This window comes from Zeugodacus cucurbitae, chromosome 2 (assembly GCF_028554725.1).
Source record: "Zeugodacus cucurbitae isolate PBARC_wt_2022May chromosome 2, idZeuCucr1.2, whole genome shotgun sequence".
Lineage (NCBI taxonomy): Eukaryota > Metazoa > Arthropoda > Insecta > Diptera > Tephritidae > Zeugodacus > Zeugodacus cucurbitae.
Genome location: NC_071667.1, coordinates 8836760 through 8855090, shown reverse-complemented (window position 1 = coordinate 8855090; position 18331 = coordinate 8836760). Strand labels below are relative to the sequence as shown.

The 18331-nt window shown below is 35.3% G+C and overlaps 3 protein-coding genes across 4 annotated transcripts in view; 2 read left to right on the top strand and 1 right to left on the bottom strand.

The window, feature by feature from the left end:
• Positions 1-115: 115 nt before the first annotated feature.
• On the top strand, positions 116-1992 carry LOC105210153 (protein FAM114A2). The gene is made up of 3 exons (XM_011180948.3): positions 116-1008; positions 1071-1438; positions 1498-1992. The coding sequence occupies exons 1-3, from the start codon at positions 241-243 to the stop codon at positions 1907-1909; spliced, it is 1548 nt and encodes a 515-aa protein (XP_011179250.2). The 5' UTR covers positions 116-240; the 3' UTR covers positions 1910-1992.
• A 252-nt stretch (positions 1993-2244) lies between these two features.
• LOC105210152 (parafibromin) lies at positions 2245-4985 on the bottom strand. The gene is made up of 8 exons (XM_011180947.3): positions 4639-4985; positions 4470-4575; positions 3718-4390; positions 3534-3644; positions 3257-3477; positions 2983-3145; positions 2776-2917; positions 2245-2697 (listed from the first exon to the last, which is right to left on the bottom strand). The coding sequence occupies exons 1-8, from the start codon at positions 4767-4769 to the stop codon at positions 2661-2663; spliced, it is 1584 nt and encodes a 527-aa protein (XP_011179249.1). The 5' UTR covers positions 4770-4985; the 3' UTR covers positions 2245-2660.
• Positions 4986-6003: 1018 nt separating this feature from the next.
• The window catches only part of LOC105210150 (protein neuralized), a 43172-nt gene continuing 30844 nt past the window's right edge, over positions 6004-18331 (top strand). The window contains exon 1 of one of the 2 annotated variants that reach the window (XM_011180946.3): positions 6004-6238. In XM_011180946.3, coding sequence (XP_011179248.2) covers positions 6214-6238 — 25 coding nt within the window. In that variant the 5' untranslated portion in view covers positions 6004-6213. Of the gene's footprint in view, positions 6239-11720; positions 13056-18331 lie in introns of those variants that run through there. The other variant, XM_054235998.1, reaches the window with a different exon arrangement.

Sequence of the window (18331 nt, the reverse complement as noted above, 5' to 3'; positions counted from 1 at the left end):
CTGTTTGACCGTTTTCACACGGGCAATTTTGTCGCGGCAATTCTTAGTTTTAAATATAAATATCGATAAACGAAGTATCTTTTACTAAAGAAAAAATATCGATAAAATATTTATTTTACCTTTTCCGATTTATACATCACTATTATTATCCTAATTAACGACACGTAAATAAAATTGTGAATATTCTGATTACTGTCTAAAGAATTCCACGTTAAAATATAGCTGTCTACTAGTGATAGAATGTCGTCCGAAATTGATGCAAAAAATATTAACAAGACGGTTCCAGAAAAAAACGACTGGGATCAAAATGACGACGATGACAATTGGGATGATTGGGGTGATGCTGAAGAAAATTTCGAGGATACACAGGATTCCAATCCGTTGCAGGACAACGATGTTAAAGGCAATATCAATGCAAACAATAACAACTCCTTGCGTGACACAAAACCAACAGTTGAAGAAACTAGACAAGATTTTAACAAAAACAAAGAAGCATTAACAAACTTAACAAAAACAGAAACTACAAAAACCAAAACAACGCAAAAGTCAACCTCTGGATGGGGTGGACTTTTTGGAGGTGTGGTTTCGTCCGTACTTTCAACCGCTTCTGAGGGCATTGGCAATATAACCACAACTGTTAGTCATGGACTTAATCAAGTTATAGGCGTACCCGATCCGGAGGAACTAGCGCGTATGCAGGCAGCCGAAACAGCAAAGACACAGAGTGAGTTAAAAGAGCAAACCAGCGAAGATAAACATAATCAACAAAAAGGTATAAACGATAACCAGCAGCACAGAGTACAGGAGCAACAAGGGGGAACTCCTGTATTCGGTTTGAATATTGTTAGTGGAGTAACGATTCTTGGAACCAAAGTACTGAACACAGGTTTGGATACACTCGAAGGAATTGGAAAGAAAACCATGCACATATTACAAGAAAATGATCCACTGCTAATGAATAAAAGAAAATTACTTGGACTTGAACCAGATAAACCAAACCTGAGTGAGGTTTGTGCCATTTATTGTGTATTTTTGAAGTTTGTAGTTTGTAAATGTTGTATCACTTACAGGTACTTAAAGAAGCTAAAAAAGACGCTGATCACTTAGAAAATGCTTTGAAAGAGATGAAATTAGAAAAATCCCGCGAAATGCTCCGTTTTGATGTACTTTTCGAAAACAATTGCGGTCTCGTACACCTCGAAGCATTGGAAATACTCTCTAAAGAATCAACGCTTAAATTGCAAAAGTTGCAGGACGCAGTCAGCGGTAATGCACTTAATGAATTGCAAGAAACTATCACTGAAGTTAAGGAGCTGATGGAATTGGAGGATTTAGACGGCGAAAGTGATGGCGACTACGATGCCGTTGAGTTAAATGCACGTCTAATGAGCACCATTGAAGATGCAGAATTGCAAATCAATTTCGATGATATAACAAGGTAAATTAATTATATTTTTCTTAAGTCTTAATTTGTGTAACTAACACTTTTATTGGCAGCAATTGGAGACAAGCGCTGGATTGGATTGAATCAGCACCAGTGAGTGGAACAAGTGACAACGTACAGGATTCTTTTGCTAAAGCTATAACACTGTTAGCTGAAGCTTGTGCCTTGCAAATAAATAAACTACACAAAATCGCCGAATTATTGTTAGTGAAAGAACATCACAGTACTGCCAATGAAGTTGATTGTATTGTACAACTATGCAAGCAATTCACTACGCATTTGAATGGCCTGACAAATCGATTTGCCAGTACATTGACGTGCTTTAAGTTGGACACGCTGACAGAATCAGATGATATAATAAAGGCGCGTGTCAGCACACTCTTCGCTGAATTGTTGGTGGCAATACAACAAATAGAGAAGGCATTTCATTTGTTCTTACCAATATTACAAATTGGCGCGGTGTAAAATGGAAAATAGCATAAAAAATACGAAACTGTTCAATTTGATATATTTTGGTTATGTTGATTACTAATTTCTATGTATTCTTATTTTTTTTTGTATTGCGTTGCCGTAATGTTTTATTCATTTACGTATTTCGGTAAGTAAATTTGTCATATCACTTGAGATTGTAATAAAAAGTGTTTGCATTCCACAAACCGGATGCGCTTTGATTGGGAATATCGTTTGCGCTATTCTTTTTCGATATAAATTGTAAAATAAAAGTACTTTTTTTGTTTATAAAACTATTAGTATTTTAATTTCTCAACTCTTGTTTAAATAGCTACAATAAACAATTATACAATTTTCCTTTTCCTGGTTTGCATTAAACATACGCAAACATTATATATTTTGCAGGATATTTGCGTACTAGGCGTTTTCTTGCATTAAGTCAAATATTTTTGTCTTCGATGACTTTTAAGTTCAAATATATATGTATGTATATTCTAACGAAGCGTACTGTTAACAATTCAATCATGTCGGCATGTTGTGCACTGAAGAGAGCAGCAATGTTGTTTACAAGTAGCCGAAGCTGATAATACGCAATATTTTCGAGGTTATTATAAAATAGTTTCACTACTAGCTAATATATGTTATTTCTGTATATTGAAGCCATCCAAAAAAGCAAGTCTTGTAAATTCTTCCACAAAAGAAAATTGTATTGTGTAGTGGAAGAGGAATTAACACTGCATTTGCGGATAGACTTTTTACATAACATTCAAAATCTGAGGTCCGGTTTATTTTTTGCCATGTATCTAAAAAATAAAAATATTGTTAGTAGTGAAAATAATTATTTTAAACACATTTGTTTCATTGTTTCAAGTCGCACTCACTTATCCAAAGTCTCCCAAAAAGTCATTAACACAGCACGATCTAAATGCCGCTTATTTTGGGACAGATTCAGCAATGTCACAGACCACTTCGAAACGTTGGTATCCAGTTTCAATTCGCTAAAGCGCAAATGAAAAGCACAAACTGTAATAAAAAAAAAACAAGTAATTATTATTCGTTGTTAATATTAGAAATTTAAATTTATTTACTTTTGGCAAAAATTTCCACAGGATTGCCGTCCCATGGCCAACCCTTAAACTGCCAAGCGGGTCCCATTACGAATACTGCTACGACACGTTGCCAATCTTGAGCAGAAAGCTTTTGCGGGTTATCAATAACACGATATGGTACAGTTTGATTGTTTCGTTTGCGCTTAAGATGAAACATAAAAAATACATTTATAAATTAAATAAAAATAACAATAAAAATACAAATAAGCATTATAAACAAATTAATTAATATATCTATGTTGTGCACACTTACTTGCAGTAAGACTTCGTTGTCTCGTGCTCCACCTGCACGCTTCTTGTCTTCAGTTGAGATAAATTTCAGGTCTTGCAAAACATCCTTGGCATTGTACATGGTGATTAGGCTGGTGTTAGCGGAAGGTATTATAATGATGGGTGTGCGTGAGACACGTTTCTGTGCCGACGGTGCCACTTGACGAGCTTGAGCTGTGGGTAAAAGTTCCTTTGGGCGACCAGCTGAAATTAAATGTATTTTAATAACAATATTTTCTAACTAAACATGTTTTCCTTACGCATTGGTGGTGCCATATTCGCCTTGCGTTGAGCAAGAGAACCTTCAGTTACGGATTTCAGTGACATGCCGTGATAAGTACCCAATGTATCGATTTTGAAGCCCTCCGTTTCTAAATAAAATTGAATTATGCATTATAACCGAAACAAATTTATATATACAAAATATCAATAAAAATTTCATACCTTCTTTTTGTCTATTGAAGCGTTCCTGATCGTAGCGATTGTACTGTGTTAACTGTGGTTGGGGCTTAGCAATGCGTGCCGGTTCTGGCATCTTGATAGCTTGTTGCGCTGCCGGCCTATTTCGGCCCTCTTCGCGCGCTTTTATGCCCTGTAGTATAGCGAATATATTTTTAGCAAACATCTTGCCCGCACTCTGCAATATCGTGGTACGCGTTCGCCACTGACGCTCACGGCTTATTATATGTTTCGTTGAGTCTACATCGTAATCAAGTATGGCACGCAAATCTGTAGCCATGGCGTCTTCATTGTCGGTGCGTTTAATGGTTGTACGTTTGTTGGCCAAACGCTTTGCTTTGATGGCGGCAATTTTCTCCACGGACATCGTTTCTGAGAGCGATTTGATATTGTCAATATTGACAGTGGTCTCCTTTTTGTTGACATCCCAACGAGCAGCCAGTTGTTCACGCACTTTTTGCACTTGTGTCTCTTCGAAGCGCGCCTTCTTTGCGAGTGAATCGCCTCCTGGTCCATCTCCATCTGCAGGGCGTTTGACTTGTGTGGGAATTTCAAGTGGTGCACTCTTATCTATGCTGCCGCATGTTGAGTTCTCACCATTAAGGTAGGCAAGTAACTCTTTACGATCAGGGCGATTAACAGCAGGTATATCTTCGGCCTAAGATTTGTTAATTACTGATTAATTATTCTGATCCATTTAAAATAAGATTTATAAAGTAATTAAATTGATTACTTACAGCACATTGTCGCACATACACCGAGTGTTGCAGCATAACATTTTTAAGTAGATATAGTAAACACTCCAACGTGTAATATTCGCGTGGTGCCCCTTTTTTGCCGGAACTAAATATACAAATAAAGCACTTAATATTTGAAATGGAGATTTTTGACGCATAAATATCTTACCCATATTTTAAATAGTTTGTTTTCACATTCTTTGGCCATGAAAATTCGCCAAAAATTATTTGATTATCACGTTCGATAATTTCCTTTTTGTTTATATTGTATTGCCGTAGCAGACTTAGTGGATCCGCCATTGTATACTTTAACTAATTAATTCTGCAAATAACACTGCACTCAACACAGTTTCTATATTAGTCGCTAAATACGACTTTAACTTTTTCACAGTTTATGATTAAAATATTATTTAATTTAAGTAGAATATAAACTTATTTTTCTTGTTGCGAAAACGTACTGACGTTTGTTAAAGATGTCAAATCGAGAGTGCCGTGTGGTGTAAAGCGCGATCTACATAACTCGCGTGTGCGAATGCGAATGCGAAAGCGAATGCGCTTGACTGCGTTTATATAGCGCAACTCCATAAATGCGCTTTTGAATGCGTTGACAGCTGTGTACAAGGTGATACACATACACACTTTTTATTTGCGAGTTTGAAAACGACCTAAATAATATGGACGGCGATTTTAAATGTTTATTGATTTTTATAATTAGTGTACATAGAAAACCTCGAATTAAGCAACGGAAGGAAAATGTACATTGTCTACCTGGTTTATTAAAACTTCATCACCCCTAATCTTTAAAAATTAATTTAAATATTTGATAAATTTATTGTTAATAAATTAATAAATATTATATTTTCAAAAATACTTATATTGTATCGAAGAAAACGAGCTTAAATAAGTAAAACATACAAGATTGAAAGTAACATAATGTTGGTTGCTATTCTTAGGAATGTGAAGGTTGCTGTGTTAGCGCATGAAAGTTGAAAATTTTCAACTTCTATGCGTCTTCGAATCCGAGTTCGAAATTCGGAGCGTTGGTTGCGAAAACATTCGCAACATCACTGTCAAACGTTCGCATTCGCATTCGCGAGCTATGTAGTAGCTGTTTAAAACCGCAGTGTTGCATTTACCTAAAATAGAAGCTGTGTTTAATATGTATTTTGAATTAATGAAAATTCAATGTAATGTACCGAATTATACGATAAATATAAATAAAATAGCGTTCGTTATTCCAAAATTTTCTATTAATAGTTGAAATTTATTGTGTAAGGAAATTATAGACTATTGTTTCCTTTACTATTTCTGCTATTGGCTCTTATATTAAGGTATGTGCATATTATTTTAATATATCATTAGAATATTTTAATTATACTAAATGAAGTGAGTATGATAAAAAAATTAAAAATATATTTAAATTTTTTTAGAAAGCATATGATATAGAAATTTTTTGTTTGAAGTGAAAACACTGAATTAGTTAAATTTCATATTCTTCCGTTACCGCGCTTCAGCAGTCAACAACTTATCAACGCAACACAGCTCTGCCTCAAATGCCAAGTTATCTCTAGTTTCTTGTGCTGTTCCCATATTTGTAAAATAGGCCTTACAAAAAAAGTGAAAATATAGTAATAAATCTACAAATTTAACGTTAAATACCTTCTACAAAAAACTGTGAATAGTAAGGCAAGTGCTAATGGTGTGATAAAAATAAATTATTAAATAAATAACTAGAAAAGCAGTCATGGGGCAGACCGCTGGTAAAATCGGTAAGTCTGTCCGGATGAATTCCAATTAGATTTGTAGATATGTTCAAGCCAATATCATCTGGAATGTTTTATTTACAAGTTACCATTTTTCTCGACAAAGTTACATTTTATGAATGTTCGTGTTTAATTTAAAGTAGTAGTATATAAATAAAGTGTAATAAACAATTTTTATAATCGGCAAAATGCTACTGATACCATACCTATATGTACATATATTACTTACATATGTTTTGTGTGTGACTGTTTTGTTGTGCGAACATGTGTAATATTGTTTTGTTGTTTTAATAGAAGCGGGGGTTGATAGCTTTGATGTGTTTGTGATTGCATATTGCTACTTCCGCTTCCAGTAAATAAGTATGATATATTTTCTATTGGAATGCGGCGACAACTTACATGCGGTGTTTAAAAATTTGTTGGCATCAACACCTCTCTGTATGTGCAGATGAATGTTGTGGCCTTCATATAAAGTTATTATCTGGAAACATTAAGTAAGGATCTCGGTTCGCTACTCTGTACATATGATTGCGTGTTTCAAGTATGAATGTTCGATGAGCATATGTAGATACGGTGTTGGCAAAAATAATAGAAACAAGACACAATACCGAAGTAAATATTTTCCTTTTTTTCTATTTTTTTTTCTTTTACTTCCGTAAAAAGCGGTGCACTTTTAGATTCGGTTTTGGTCAAGTATGATATGATATGAAACACTCTCATTTTACTTAGCATCGCACCCCCTAAAAGTGCTGACAATATCAGTGCGAAATAAAATTTCAAGGAACGCTACTGGAAGGAATAGTTATCCCAAAGAATACTGACTTCGATCCTAAATACAATTTTAAAAATTGTCAAACTTGGGTTGGTCCGATATTCTGTATAAAATTAAAAAATCCAGACAATTCTAATATACTCGAGAAAGTGATGCTACCATATATCTAAATGACATTGAAGTGGGCAGGAAAATGATCCCAAACATGCCTGAAAACTTGTTAAGAATGGTTCCTGGTCCAAACAATTAATGTGGTAGAGGGGTCTGCCCAGTCTTATCACCTAAATCGATTAGAGGCCTATAGAAGATATTAAAAAAAGTATTAGTGACTTTTAACCCCAAAGGGTAAGAAATTTGGAAAAAAGTCAAATCAATGTCATGTATGTACTTGACACACCCATTTTCAAGCTCAAAAAATTGAATTTATTTTTTTTTTTAGAATAGAAAATTATAAAAAAAAATATTTGCTCTTTATAATAAAGGATAATCATATATTTAAATATATCAAAAAATGAAATGCATATAATTTTGCGAAATATTTGAAGACAAAAGAGATGCGACAAACGTGTTTCTTTTATTTTTTCCAACACTGTATGTACATATATTTGTATGTAAGGTATAAAGCAATGCGACCCTTGACCTTCAGTTTACTTGAGTAGAACTTCAAAATTGTTAATTTAAAACAAATTATTCTGAAAAAACTACGAAAGTGATTTTCGAAAAGGCCATTATCATTTATTTGCTGCAATAAAACATATGGATTTACATGAAAAACATATTTACATTTACATACATACATATGTATTTACTATGAAGAGAAAAAATCTTGAATATTCTTTTGTTGTTTTTCTTTTGCAATATATTTTCTGACCATTTTTGTACAACAATTCAAAAAGTCTGACACCTGATTTGCATCGTTTTCATTTTTAAACCAGTGGATCAAGAGGAGAGTTTATTTACTAAAAAGACGTGATAAACAAGAGAGTAAGTGTTTTTGCAACATCGTAAAAAACGCTGCTTGCTTCGTTTCGAATTTTTTATCACACTCTCTGAAAAGTAAATTAAAAAATTTACTTTTTCGAGGTGCATGTGTAATCTTAAAGGTGATTAACTTTTCCGCGATTATTTACTTTCTGAGAATTTACTTTTCGAGAGTATACTGTATATTGCTGTCATGAGAACGATATCCTTCACCAAAAATAATGAATTCTACTTTTTATTTTGCGGTTAACATTAAAAATAAAGGATAATTTTGACAAAGATAGGAGGTAAATTCCAATCATACATTTTTCGTCCTTAGTGAGGATAGTGATCATCCAAGCAATACGCTTATTAGAACTCAGTGGTATTTTTCAATCAATATACTTCCGATTAAATTTCCACCTCATATATTCTTATCTCTAATTATGCATCCTTCCTTTTTATTGCAACTTTCACTAGCATAAGACAGCAGTATATGTACATATGCATATAAGGATGCGCACGTGTGTATAAATCGTTTTTAAGATAATTTTTGAAAATTTATATATACATACATACATTTGGTTCCGCTAAATAAATAATATCCGGCTACTTCGTCGTCAATGAAATTTCCTTCCGAATTGCTTGGTCTTAATTTTTTTTTAACTTTCTTCCATCAACTTCATTAGACCACCATTGCATACGAAGATGAAGGGCAGGAAAGTGTAGCAAATTTGTATTTGTATTTATAAGGAAGAACATATGCTGCAGCGGCTGCTGTGGCGACGACTATTGTCGATTGAAGATAAATGTAATTTAAAATTCATAAAATATTATATTTTTAAGAGGGTAGAAATGCATGAATATTTAGGGGAAATGGCAAGCTGCCAAAAATACGCAGGATAACGCGGAGGAGCCGCTATTTTGGGGGCACTCATGAGGTCACACATTGTTTGTGTCTTTAAGCAAGGACTCGACATGTGTACAGATGTATGTATGTATGCATGTGAAGAGTCACTGTTTTATATTTACATATATCAAGGATCACAGTTGTGTAAAGTCCGCGCATCTAACGTTACCATATGTCAAATAGGTCTAAATACACAATTCTTCGAGTGTTGGTATTTTTGAATTTTCGTAGGGAAATTCCTGCATTGCGAAACATATGTCCTCATATGTATACTTCCACGTACATAGTATGTTTCTATATTTGTACATACAACTGTTTGTGTGTTTATGCTACAGCATCAATAAGTACCAAAGCGAATTGTGTATAAAGTAGTAGAAGAATGGAAAAAACAATACTAAAATCTAACGGCGCTGTGTGAAGTGTTTGTGGAAATTGTAAACGCCAAGGCGCAAATGTAAAATGCACTGCAAAAACAACACATACACACATGCATAGGTACGTTAAACAGACTGTGTCTGCACACCCTCAAAGGCAAAGGTGTGTCGATATTCTACCTTACACCTACATACATTGCAGGAACTCGCATACAATTCTGAATTCCACCAAACTGAACGCCATAGTTGAAAAATCCCCCTGCTCCCGAAAGTCGACGAGTCGCATACACACCGTGGCGCACACATGTCGATTCCATTCGATTATTGAGTGTGAGCGTATGAAATGATCGCTTATCCTGGCGGTCAGCAGTGCTATCTAAATGTGTGCCGCTATGCGCAGCAGCCGTTGTTACACGTTTACCTGTGCTCCCTTGATAACACGACCATTTCTCGCCCTTGCTTGGGTGCGTGTATTTTGCTGTGTAATGAGCGCAGGCGTATTTTACCTGCTGCCTGCTGATCATATCCTAACATTATCCTTCGATATTTAATGTGTACTCAATTTTATTCGCTTGCTTATCAGCTATGTACTTCGAAAATTTGTTGTTGTACGTGGTTGTATTGAGAGAGGGTATGAAAAAATATTGAAAAGGTGTTTTCTACCTCTGCTGCTTACTGCTTTCTTTGTGCTCAAAATCAAAGTAATAAACTCGGTTATTTATGATGCCTTTTGATTTTAAGGATTTTTTTATAACTAAAGCGCACAATGTTGCACTATTTTCTTCTTGATTGAATGTAAAAATTTTGTGTAAGAAAAAAAAAAACAATTATTTATACTCTATGGGAAATGAAACAGGTACTTTTCTATTGTTGAGGCAGGTTTTGAAAGTCGATTAACTGTCCTCTTTGATAGTTGCATCAGCTATTACGTTTTTGTTAGTGTTTCTTTATATTATTTTGTTAACCCAGATCGCCAAGAAAATAACAAAATAAAAATAAGGAGTAGTTTTTGAGTTTTCGAAACATGATTGAAAAATAATTATACGAAGAAGTGCCATAATCGGATTTAATCTTATAAATGAATTGTGTGAGCTCTTACTTTTTAAGATGATAAAAAAATAAGTAATGTTTTATGAGATGAGGTCCCATCCTATTTAAATTTTATAAACCTTGAAACCGATCTTATTTAGTATATATACTTTGATCATCGAATATTGAAGTGTAAAACTGTGTGTGAGGCCAAAGTGGCTTTATTTTCATTCAGCGGATTATATTTTCTACTGCTGAAGTTCTACTGTTAAAAAATCCTTCCAGATTCTAGTATTGGAAATTGAACACGTCTTTAACTTTGAGGTTAAACCGTTTTTAAGAATTCGAATATTTTTAGGTTCCAATGGGCAGAGGCACCTTCCTAATTAAGGGTCCGGACATTCCAGGTGCATGCCCTTAAATCCTTATCCTTAAAACGTTTGCAGGGGTCGTCATCAAAAGGGCGGTGTCTCATCCGAGGCTCTGTGTTTGTTTTCATTGGGGAGATTTTTTTATGTGGTGGGTCCTAAGCCCTACGCACAACCGCAGAAGCGGGCTTCGCCTTCTCACTTTAGCTCGCCTCCAAACGGATGTCTGTTAGCTACCCAGGGGATACTTGGTCTAAAACCGGAAGTCGTGAGCTGCTTGAGTCATATGCAAAAGAATCGATCCTGGCCGCTCCCAAGTGAATGGCAATCAGAAACTTTCCTCACTTGCGTGAACTTCTACATATGACCCCATCCCCCATTTAATATAATAACCTATCAATAAATTAGTAAATTTATTCCATACAGTTATTCAATTATTGTCAACACTTTTTTCAAGCAAAATAATCTAATAATGGTAAAAATTATGAAACCTTGAATTTTTTTGGTGTGTTGAACTTTTTGTATTTTTTTTTTAATAATAACACTGAGCCTGTAAATTCATGGTCGATTACAAATTATTTTATAATTGGCTAAATTTCTCATTACAAAACGATTTGAAATTTATTTTTTATGTAATATCTTGTAATGACATTTTGCACATACCATATCTACTTGATTAAATTGTCGAAGATATCCGTCGTCGTTACATATCTGCACGAACATAAATATATATGTATACATACAGTGAATTGGGAAATTATATCGTTTTGAACTTACCAGTAACGCTATCAAATCATATTGTATAAATTCATAGAAAACTCTTAACTGTTTCTAGTAGTGATAATGAACGTTATAACAGTTGTTTGCAATGTCTACATATGATTTATAGCTTTTGCTAAAGCTGATTTATTAGTATTGAAAACTATTTATTCAATAAGAGAAAGCACACACCCCTGAATTTGATAATATCTAGACATTTATCGAAAGTTCTGTGCTTATGTTATAGATAAGCAACGATAAATATTTTTTACGAATATACAATAAAAATTCTGAATTATAAATCGAGGCGGACTTTTTAAGAGCATCAAATTTGTATAACTGGAAATATAATATAAATAAAAAAACACAGATTTAATCATTCTTGATGTCGAACACATCGAACTTCTCCTTATTTTTATTTTATTATACAATTTTAAATTTAAATATTAATTTTTTCCAAAATTGTGGCAAACACAATGTTCATACATATATAAAGAGGTTTTCAATAGAACGCTATAAAAGTAGACCGATAGGCACACCGTATTTTTTCTTTTGACATTTCTCTGGAATAAGGTTTGCCATTTCATCATGAAAAAATATAATAAATCATGAATAAAATATTCAATCAAATAACGAGTCGAAATTATTAAAATTTTCTACCGAAATTCGGAGTCAGTGGCCTCAAATTTAAGAGCGCTACGTCCAATTTATGGTCGTCATAATCTGACAGGACGTCAGATCAACAATCGAGCGTCTAGTGGAAAAATTTGAGTACACAGGCACAGTACAAAATGTTCCCGTGCCAGTGAGACAAAGAAATGCCCGTAGTGTCGAAAATATTGCTGGCGCTAGCGCATCAATTGAGGAAGACCAAAATCAGTCCACACGACGTTCTCAAAAATCATCTTCAGCAATGAGGCTCATTTCTGGCTGAATGGCTTCGTCAATAAATAAAATATGCGTTATTGGTTAGGCAGCAATCCACACGTACTCCATGAGCCACCATTGCATCCCGAAAAAATTACGGTTTGGAGCGGTTTATGAGCCGGCGGCGTCATTGGCCCGTACTTCTTCCGTGATGATCAAAACCGGCACGTTACTGTGAATGGGAATCGCTACCGCTAAATGATAACCGACTGTTTTTGGCCCGAATTGGATGATATGGACTTTGACAATATTTGGTTCCATCAGGACGGCGCCAAGAGCCACACATTCGATTTAGTGAAAACCAAGTTTGGTGAATGTGTTATCACGCGAAATAGCCCAGTCAATTGGCCGCCTCGGTCGCATTTGACGCAGTTATACTATTTTCTGTGGGGCTACGGCAAGTCTATGGCCTATGCCAACAAGCCAGACGACGCACATAGGAGCATTTACCCTCAAAAACCGGACAAAATTGAAAATTACAAAATTCAGCGATGGTACTCAAAATTAATTTTTTTTGGTACCTAAATAACCGGTCTACAATGAACAGATTAAATGAATGACCTTCAGGCCGCTATATTGCCACACAAGTAGTCGAAACCTAGACTTCGTTCAGAACGCACATGATTATTCGCGAAACTCTCCATTGTTCTCGAGATTGTAAGTGGTTTTTTTTATGCGTGAACGGAATTCTTGGAAATATTTGTTATGGATTCAGGACAGCATGGTATGTATTTATTATTAATAATATAAAAATTAATTTAGTTAATGTACTATTATGTTTTTTCGATCAAACAAGGAATCATTAAAAAAACTAAATTTTTTTTTTAATTTTTTAGAAATTAGTGTTTTTGTTATAGTGTTGGGCAAAGTTGAGCTTTGATTTTTTTTCTTAGTAAACTACAGGGTTTCTACTTAACATATCAGCTTAAACATTTTCCCCGTCTTTCCCCCCTTGTAAAAAAAACGCGTTGAAAAAAGTTGATCAGTTGCAAAAAATTAGTACTGCTTTATTATTGTTTGTTTTAATTGAATACTGAAATCCTGCTAAATTAGTTTAGACGGGTGGGAAGAGGGTATACATTTTTCGAGTAGTACCCAAAATTACTGGAATTGAAAATGTGCAAGAACTAGGTTAGGAATTTGTTCTATTATTTCGTTTTTTCAGGTTCAAAATCAAAAGTTATAGAGATGTCTCGAAAAACATTATATATGCTTTGTAGGGAAAGCGCTGCAAGAAAATGGGAAGATAAAACGTCATATATGGAAAAAAAAGCTTCAAGAAATGATGAAGTGTCCAGAAGGCGAATTTCAAACTTTAAGTAATGATTTAAAGTATTTCATATGGGATTTAAACTTGTGAAAGAAAATAAGGAAAGAATCCAAAAAGTATACAGGGAAAGGACTGGACTATTAATAGACATGCCAAAAGCTGGTTTCGGAAATTATAATTCGGGTAACACATCTCGAAGATTCTTCAGCGATCCAGATTTAGCTGCTGAAATTACAGGAATAAAAAAAAGATTTCATAATCAAACTTAAGGTCATTCTAGATCTGGCAATGTCATCTGGCCATAAAATTGATGTAATGAAATTTCAAATCTTTTGCAAAGATACAGCAAAAATGTACGTGGAGAACTACTCCTGGCATCCAATGACGCCCACTCTTCATAAAATACTTGCACATGGCCCAACAATCATAAAACACGCTATCTTACCTATCGGTCAGCTATTAGAAGAGGCAGCGGAGGCTCGAAACAAGCATTATCGTCTATATCGACAAGACTTTGCAAGAAAATTTTCACGGGTTCAGATGTTTTAAACAGGCTTCTTCACACATCTGATCAATTTTTAAGTTGCCAGCGAAAACGTCAACGAAGCAAAAGCCAACCCTTCTTGAGTGAAACTATAAGGCTCTTCGAGTCACAGGAACCAGAGGTCCACGTCGACACTGAAACAGGGTTGCCTGAACATTCTGCTGAATCAGAAGAGGCTTTGTAACAACACACACGGAGGAGTTCTTCCTTTTTTTGTTATAATTTTATTTTATCATTTTATTTAAATATGTATTCAATATAAAATGTTCGGTTGCACCCGAAATTAGCCCTTCCTTACTTGTTTTATTTTAATATATTGCATTATTATATTCAATCATACATTTTCATCCATAAAATCACTTAAAATAATTTTGTCCGCTTTTTGAGGGTAAATGCTCCTATGTGCGACGATTGAAGAACTTCGTAAGAATATCGAACGTGAAATTGCAACAGTATGCTTGAAACATGTCGTAAATTGTGTTCAGCGTCTGGACTTCTGCAAGCGTGTCCGTAGTGGCCATGCAAAAGAAAACGAGTTCCATACATAATGGCATCGAATATACTTTCAGAGGAATAAATAATTTCATTGATATCCCAAACCGCTTTCGTAGCTGTTAGCGCTCTTATTGAAAAACTCTTTACATAGGTAATTTCTCCTAAGCATGATATACAAAATATTTTATATCTGATAGCAATTTTCTATAAATTCTTACTAAGTACATAATCACTAATTAAGGCTTACATAAGTTTGAACAAATAGCTTCATTTAGAAACGCTAGCCCCGCATTCTCAGACTGTCAAACATATGTAAATGTAGATATTTTTGTTGTAATTTTATTTTGCCGACACTGACAACTGCAAATATTTTCTGACTATCTGTCGGTCCGCGTGTCCGTTCACAGTGCTCCTACTAGTTCCTGTAGCGGCTGCTGCTGCTGCTGTTGCTGGGGGTTGCAATAATTACTAGCAAATGCAGATTGCAGCTGTTTTTCCTGCCTTCCTTCCGTCCTGTCTGTCTTTCCTTCCTGCATGACGTTTTGCAAAGCGCAAAAAAACGGCAAACATACACATACACATATATACATACGTACAGTTAATGAAAACCATTTAGAGTTTTAATATAGCAAAGATGCAAAATGTAAAAGAAAAGAAATTGCAAGAAAAAAGCGTGCGTCTCCGCTGCAGCTCGATTGTAAGCGTATGTGCGCATGTGCTGCCATCGCCAAAGATGACGACGGCGACGACGATGATGATGAGGATGACGATCGCCGGTTTGGCAAATTGGGGATGGATGCAGCGTCAGCTGTTGTGCAAATAAAATATTAACTACACCGTTGCGGATGTGTGTATGTGGGTCTGTGATGTGTTCATGAAAATGTTGTCAACAAAAGCACTTCAGGCTCGCACACGACCACCTTTAGCGAGAGCACCAGCGCGTCCGGAAAGGGTAGCAAGACAAGACGCACAACTTGCTGCATTGTATGTGTGTTTGCGCTTCGCCTTCGCTTGGCATGTGGCATTCATTTCTCATTTGCGTGCCACAATGCAGCAATTTAGTGGATTTCGTGCGATCGGCCGCTTCTTACCCCCATCACAACCGGCATTTCATTCAACCAGTCTGTTCGCTTGCACGACCGTCTGTCAGCTTGTCGCTGCTTTGCCTTAATGCGCTACCTATAATGCTATGTCTGCCCGGTGCTGCGTGTAAACGCCGCTTGTAATCGTGTCAATTCCTTTAAATGCTTTTATTTACTCATTTTTTTTTTCTTGAGTATTTGCAAATTCCAGGTGTAAATTTATCACCACAAACATACCAAAAAAAGGTAGTCAAATAATGACAAAAACTCATCCAAAAAAAAAAAGAGTTCAAATATTGATTGCTCACCTCATCGCTTTGAAAAATGTCAGCTTGCTATCGGCATTTGTTTAACTTTTGATAAGCGAATCGGTGTCTGTCTGTATATACTACTGTTATGTTTCATATATAGGCACGCGTAAAAGGTTTTTGGCTGCAATTCGAAGTGTGCGGAGATTTTGATTCGTATAAAAATTTTGTACTTGAAAGTATTATGAATGCACACAGTAATCTTATTAATAGCGCCATCGAACGAAGATCCTGGTAAAATCATCGTCCTGTTATTACTTTTTATCCATAAGAGATTAATGACCTAAAGTTCGTATCGTTTTAAAGAAAATAAAACTTGGTTCTACAAAACTTGAATTTACTATTCAAGAGAGTTGTTGGTGTTGGGAACGATATACTTATTATACCGATCTTTCAATCTATCCAAAAAAAATGTATGATACGTTTTGTCTTTCTTTTCGTCAATTGCCCTTATATTCTCGCTAAATGTAATTTATTTTTTAATGTTTGAGGCCAAGAAAAAGTTGCTGGTGCCAGATCCGGATGAGAAAGCATTTCAAATCTCAATTATTGAAATCAAATCTCAATGTTTTGATGAAACATCTTCGATAGTCTCAAATGTCTAATTAGATCTTATAAAAGCATCTATATTGAATGGTTCTATCGTTTATGGGTTAGCCTGAAATTTACTATGTGTTTATGTATGTAATTGGCATATGAACCGTTTATTCGATTATAGCTGAATCGATAATAGCGCGCCAGTTGGCAAGGCCAAGTGGGACCTCGTTACAACGGAGTGGAGGCCTTCTTCTTCCTCTGCTTCCACCGGCGGGTACTGCATCGAACACTTTCAAAGCTTGAGTGCTTTCGTCCATTCGGGCAACATGACCTAAACAGTGTAGCTGCTGTCTTTTTATACGCTACGTTGGATTTCCAGGCTGACATTGTTATTGCTGGTTCCCAGATAAACGAAATTATCTACAACTTCAAAGTTATGACTGTCAACAGTGATGTGGGGGCCAAGACGCGAATGCGCTGACTGTTTGTTTGATGACAGGAGATATTTCGTCTTGTCCTCGTTCACCACCAGACCCATTCGCTTCGCTTCCTTATCCAGCAGAAACTAACGGCGCGGTTTCCAATGATATCAATATCATCGGCGTACGCCTATTTTTTCCAGCATAAGGTTAAAGAAGTCACACGATAGCGAGTCACCTTGTCTGAAACCTTGTTTGGTATCAAACGGCTTGAAGAGGTCCTTCCCGATCCTGTTAGTTTTGCGGGGATACCAAATTCAGACATCGCGGCATAAAGGCAGTTACTTTGTGATGTCGAAAGCAGCTTTAAAATCGACAAAGAGATGGTGTGTGTCGATCCTCTTTTCACGGGTCTTTTCCAAGATTTGGCGCATGGTGAATATCTGGTTAGTTGTTGATTTTCCAGGTCTAAAGCCACACTGATAAGGTCCAATCAGTTTGTTGACGGTGGGCTTTAGTCTTTCAATCAGTACGCTCGATAGAACTTTATAAGCGATGTTAAGGAGGCTTATCCCACGGTGGTTGGCGCATATTGTGGGGTCTCCAAAATATGGTATATGTATATAATCGTTGTAATTACTAAGCATAATTTCTTTATTTTACAATTATTTAATTTTTAGTTATTGCCCAACATATTCACTCCGTAATTGAGTATTTACATTGCTTTACATTCATGTTTGGCTATAAATACATGAAATTCTTGCGAACTACTTATGTACATACGTATATATGTACATATGTACTTTAAATTTATTTCCTTACATAGTAAATGTCTTCAAAGTTGTGTTGTTGTTGTGCATGTGGTACTTGTGTAGTGTGTTACTTTTCTTCGTTCTTACTTTGTTTCTTATTGCCTGAAGTCCTGCAATACCCAAGTACTATGTGCAAACTCTATATTTTTACTTGCTCACATGATTCTTCGTTGGTGTTGTTGTAATATGTATGTCACTATGGAATACCTACTCCCACAAAATATTTAAACATCTGCTCAGATTTCTTCCTGCAAATGTTTTGTGGACTTGCTATGGTTTGCTATAGTGCCAAAGGACAACGACTCAGCAGTTTGTTTTAGTTTTATTTAAGAAGCGTCATTGCATCCCTTAAAAATCATATTTTTTGATTTTTGTTATTACATTGTAGTGTATTTATTCCTTTGTGGAAAGGGTAAACGAGTGAGATTTGCATGTGCCATTTAGCGAAATTATTCTCAAATGGAATACTTTTGATATACATATACATATATTTTTTGAAAGTCATCTTTTAAAAAAGTATAAGAAATAGAAAC

Bases quoted from the DNA above. Each gene is read 5' to 3' on its own strand.
- LOC105210153 (XM_011180948.3), top strand. From the start codon at position 241: ATGTCGTCCGAAATTGATGCAAAAAATATTAACAAGACGGTTCCAGAA. The intron at 1,009-1,070 runs GTTTGTGCCATT...TATCACTTACAG, and splicing joins ATAAACCAAACCTGAGTGAG to GTACTTAAAGAAGCTAAAAA. The intron at 1,439-1,497 runs GTAAATTAATTA...TTTTATTGGCAG, and splicing joins AATTTCGATGATATAACAAG to CAATTGGAGACAAGCGCTGG.
- LOC105210152 (XM_011180947.3), bottom strand. From the start codon at position 4,769: ATGGCGGATCCACTAAGTCTGCTACGGCAATACAATATAAACAAAAAG. The intron at 4,391-4,469 runs GTAAGTAATCAA...AACAAATCTTAG, and splicing joins TGTATGTGCGACAATGTGCT to GCCGAAGATATACCTGCTGT. The intron at 3,146-3,256 runs GTAAGTGTGCAC...TTTCATCTTAAG, and splicing joins ACAACGAAGTCTTACTGCAA to CGCAAACGAAACAATCAAAC.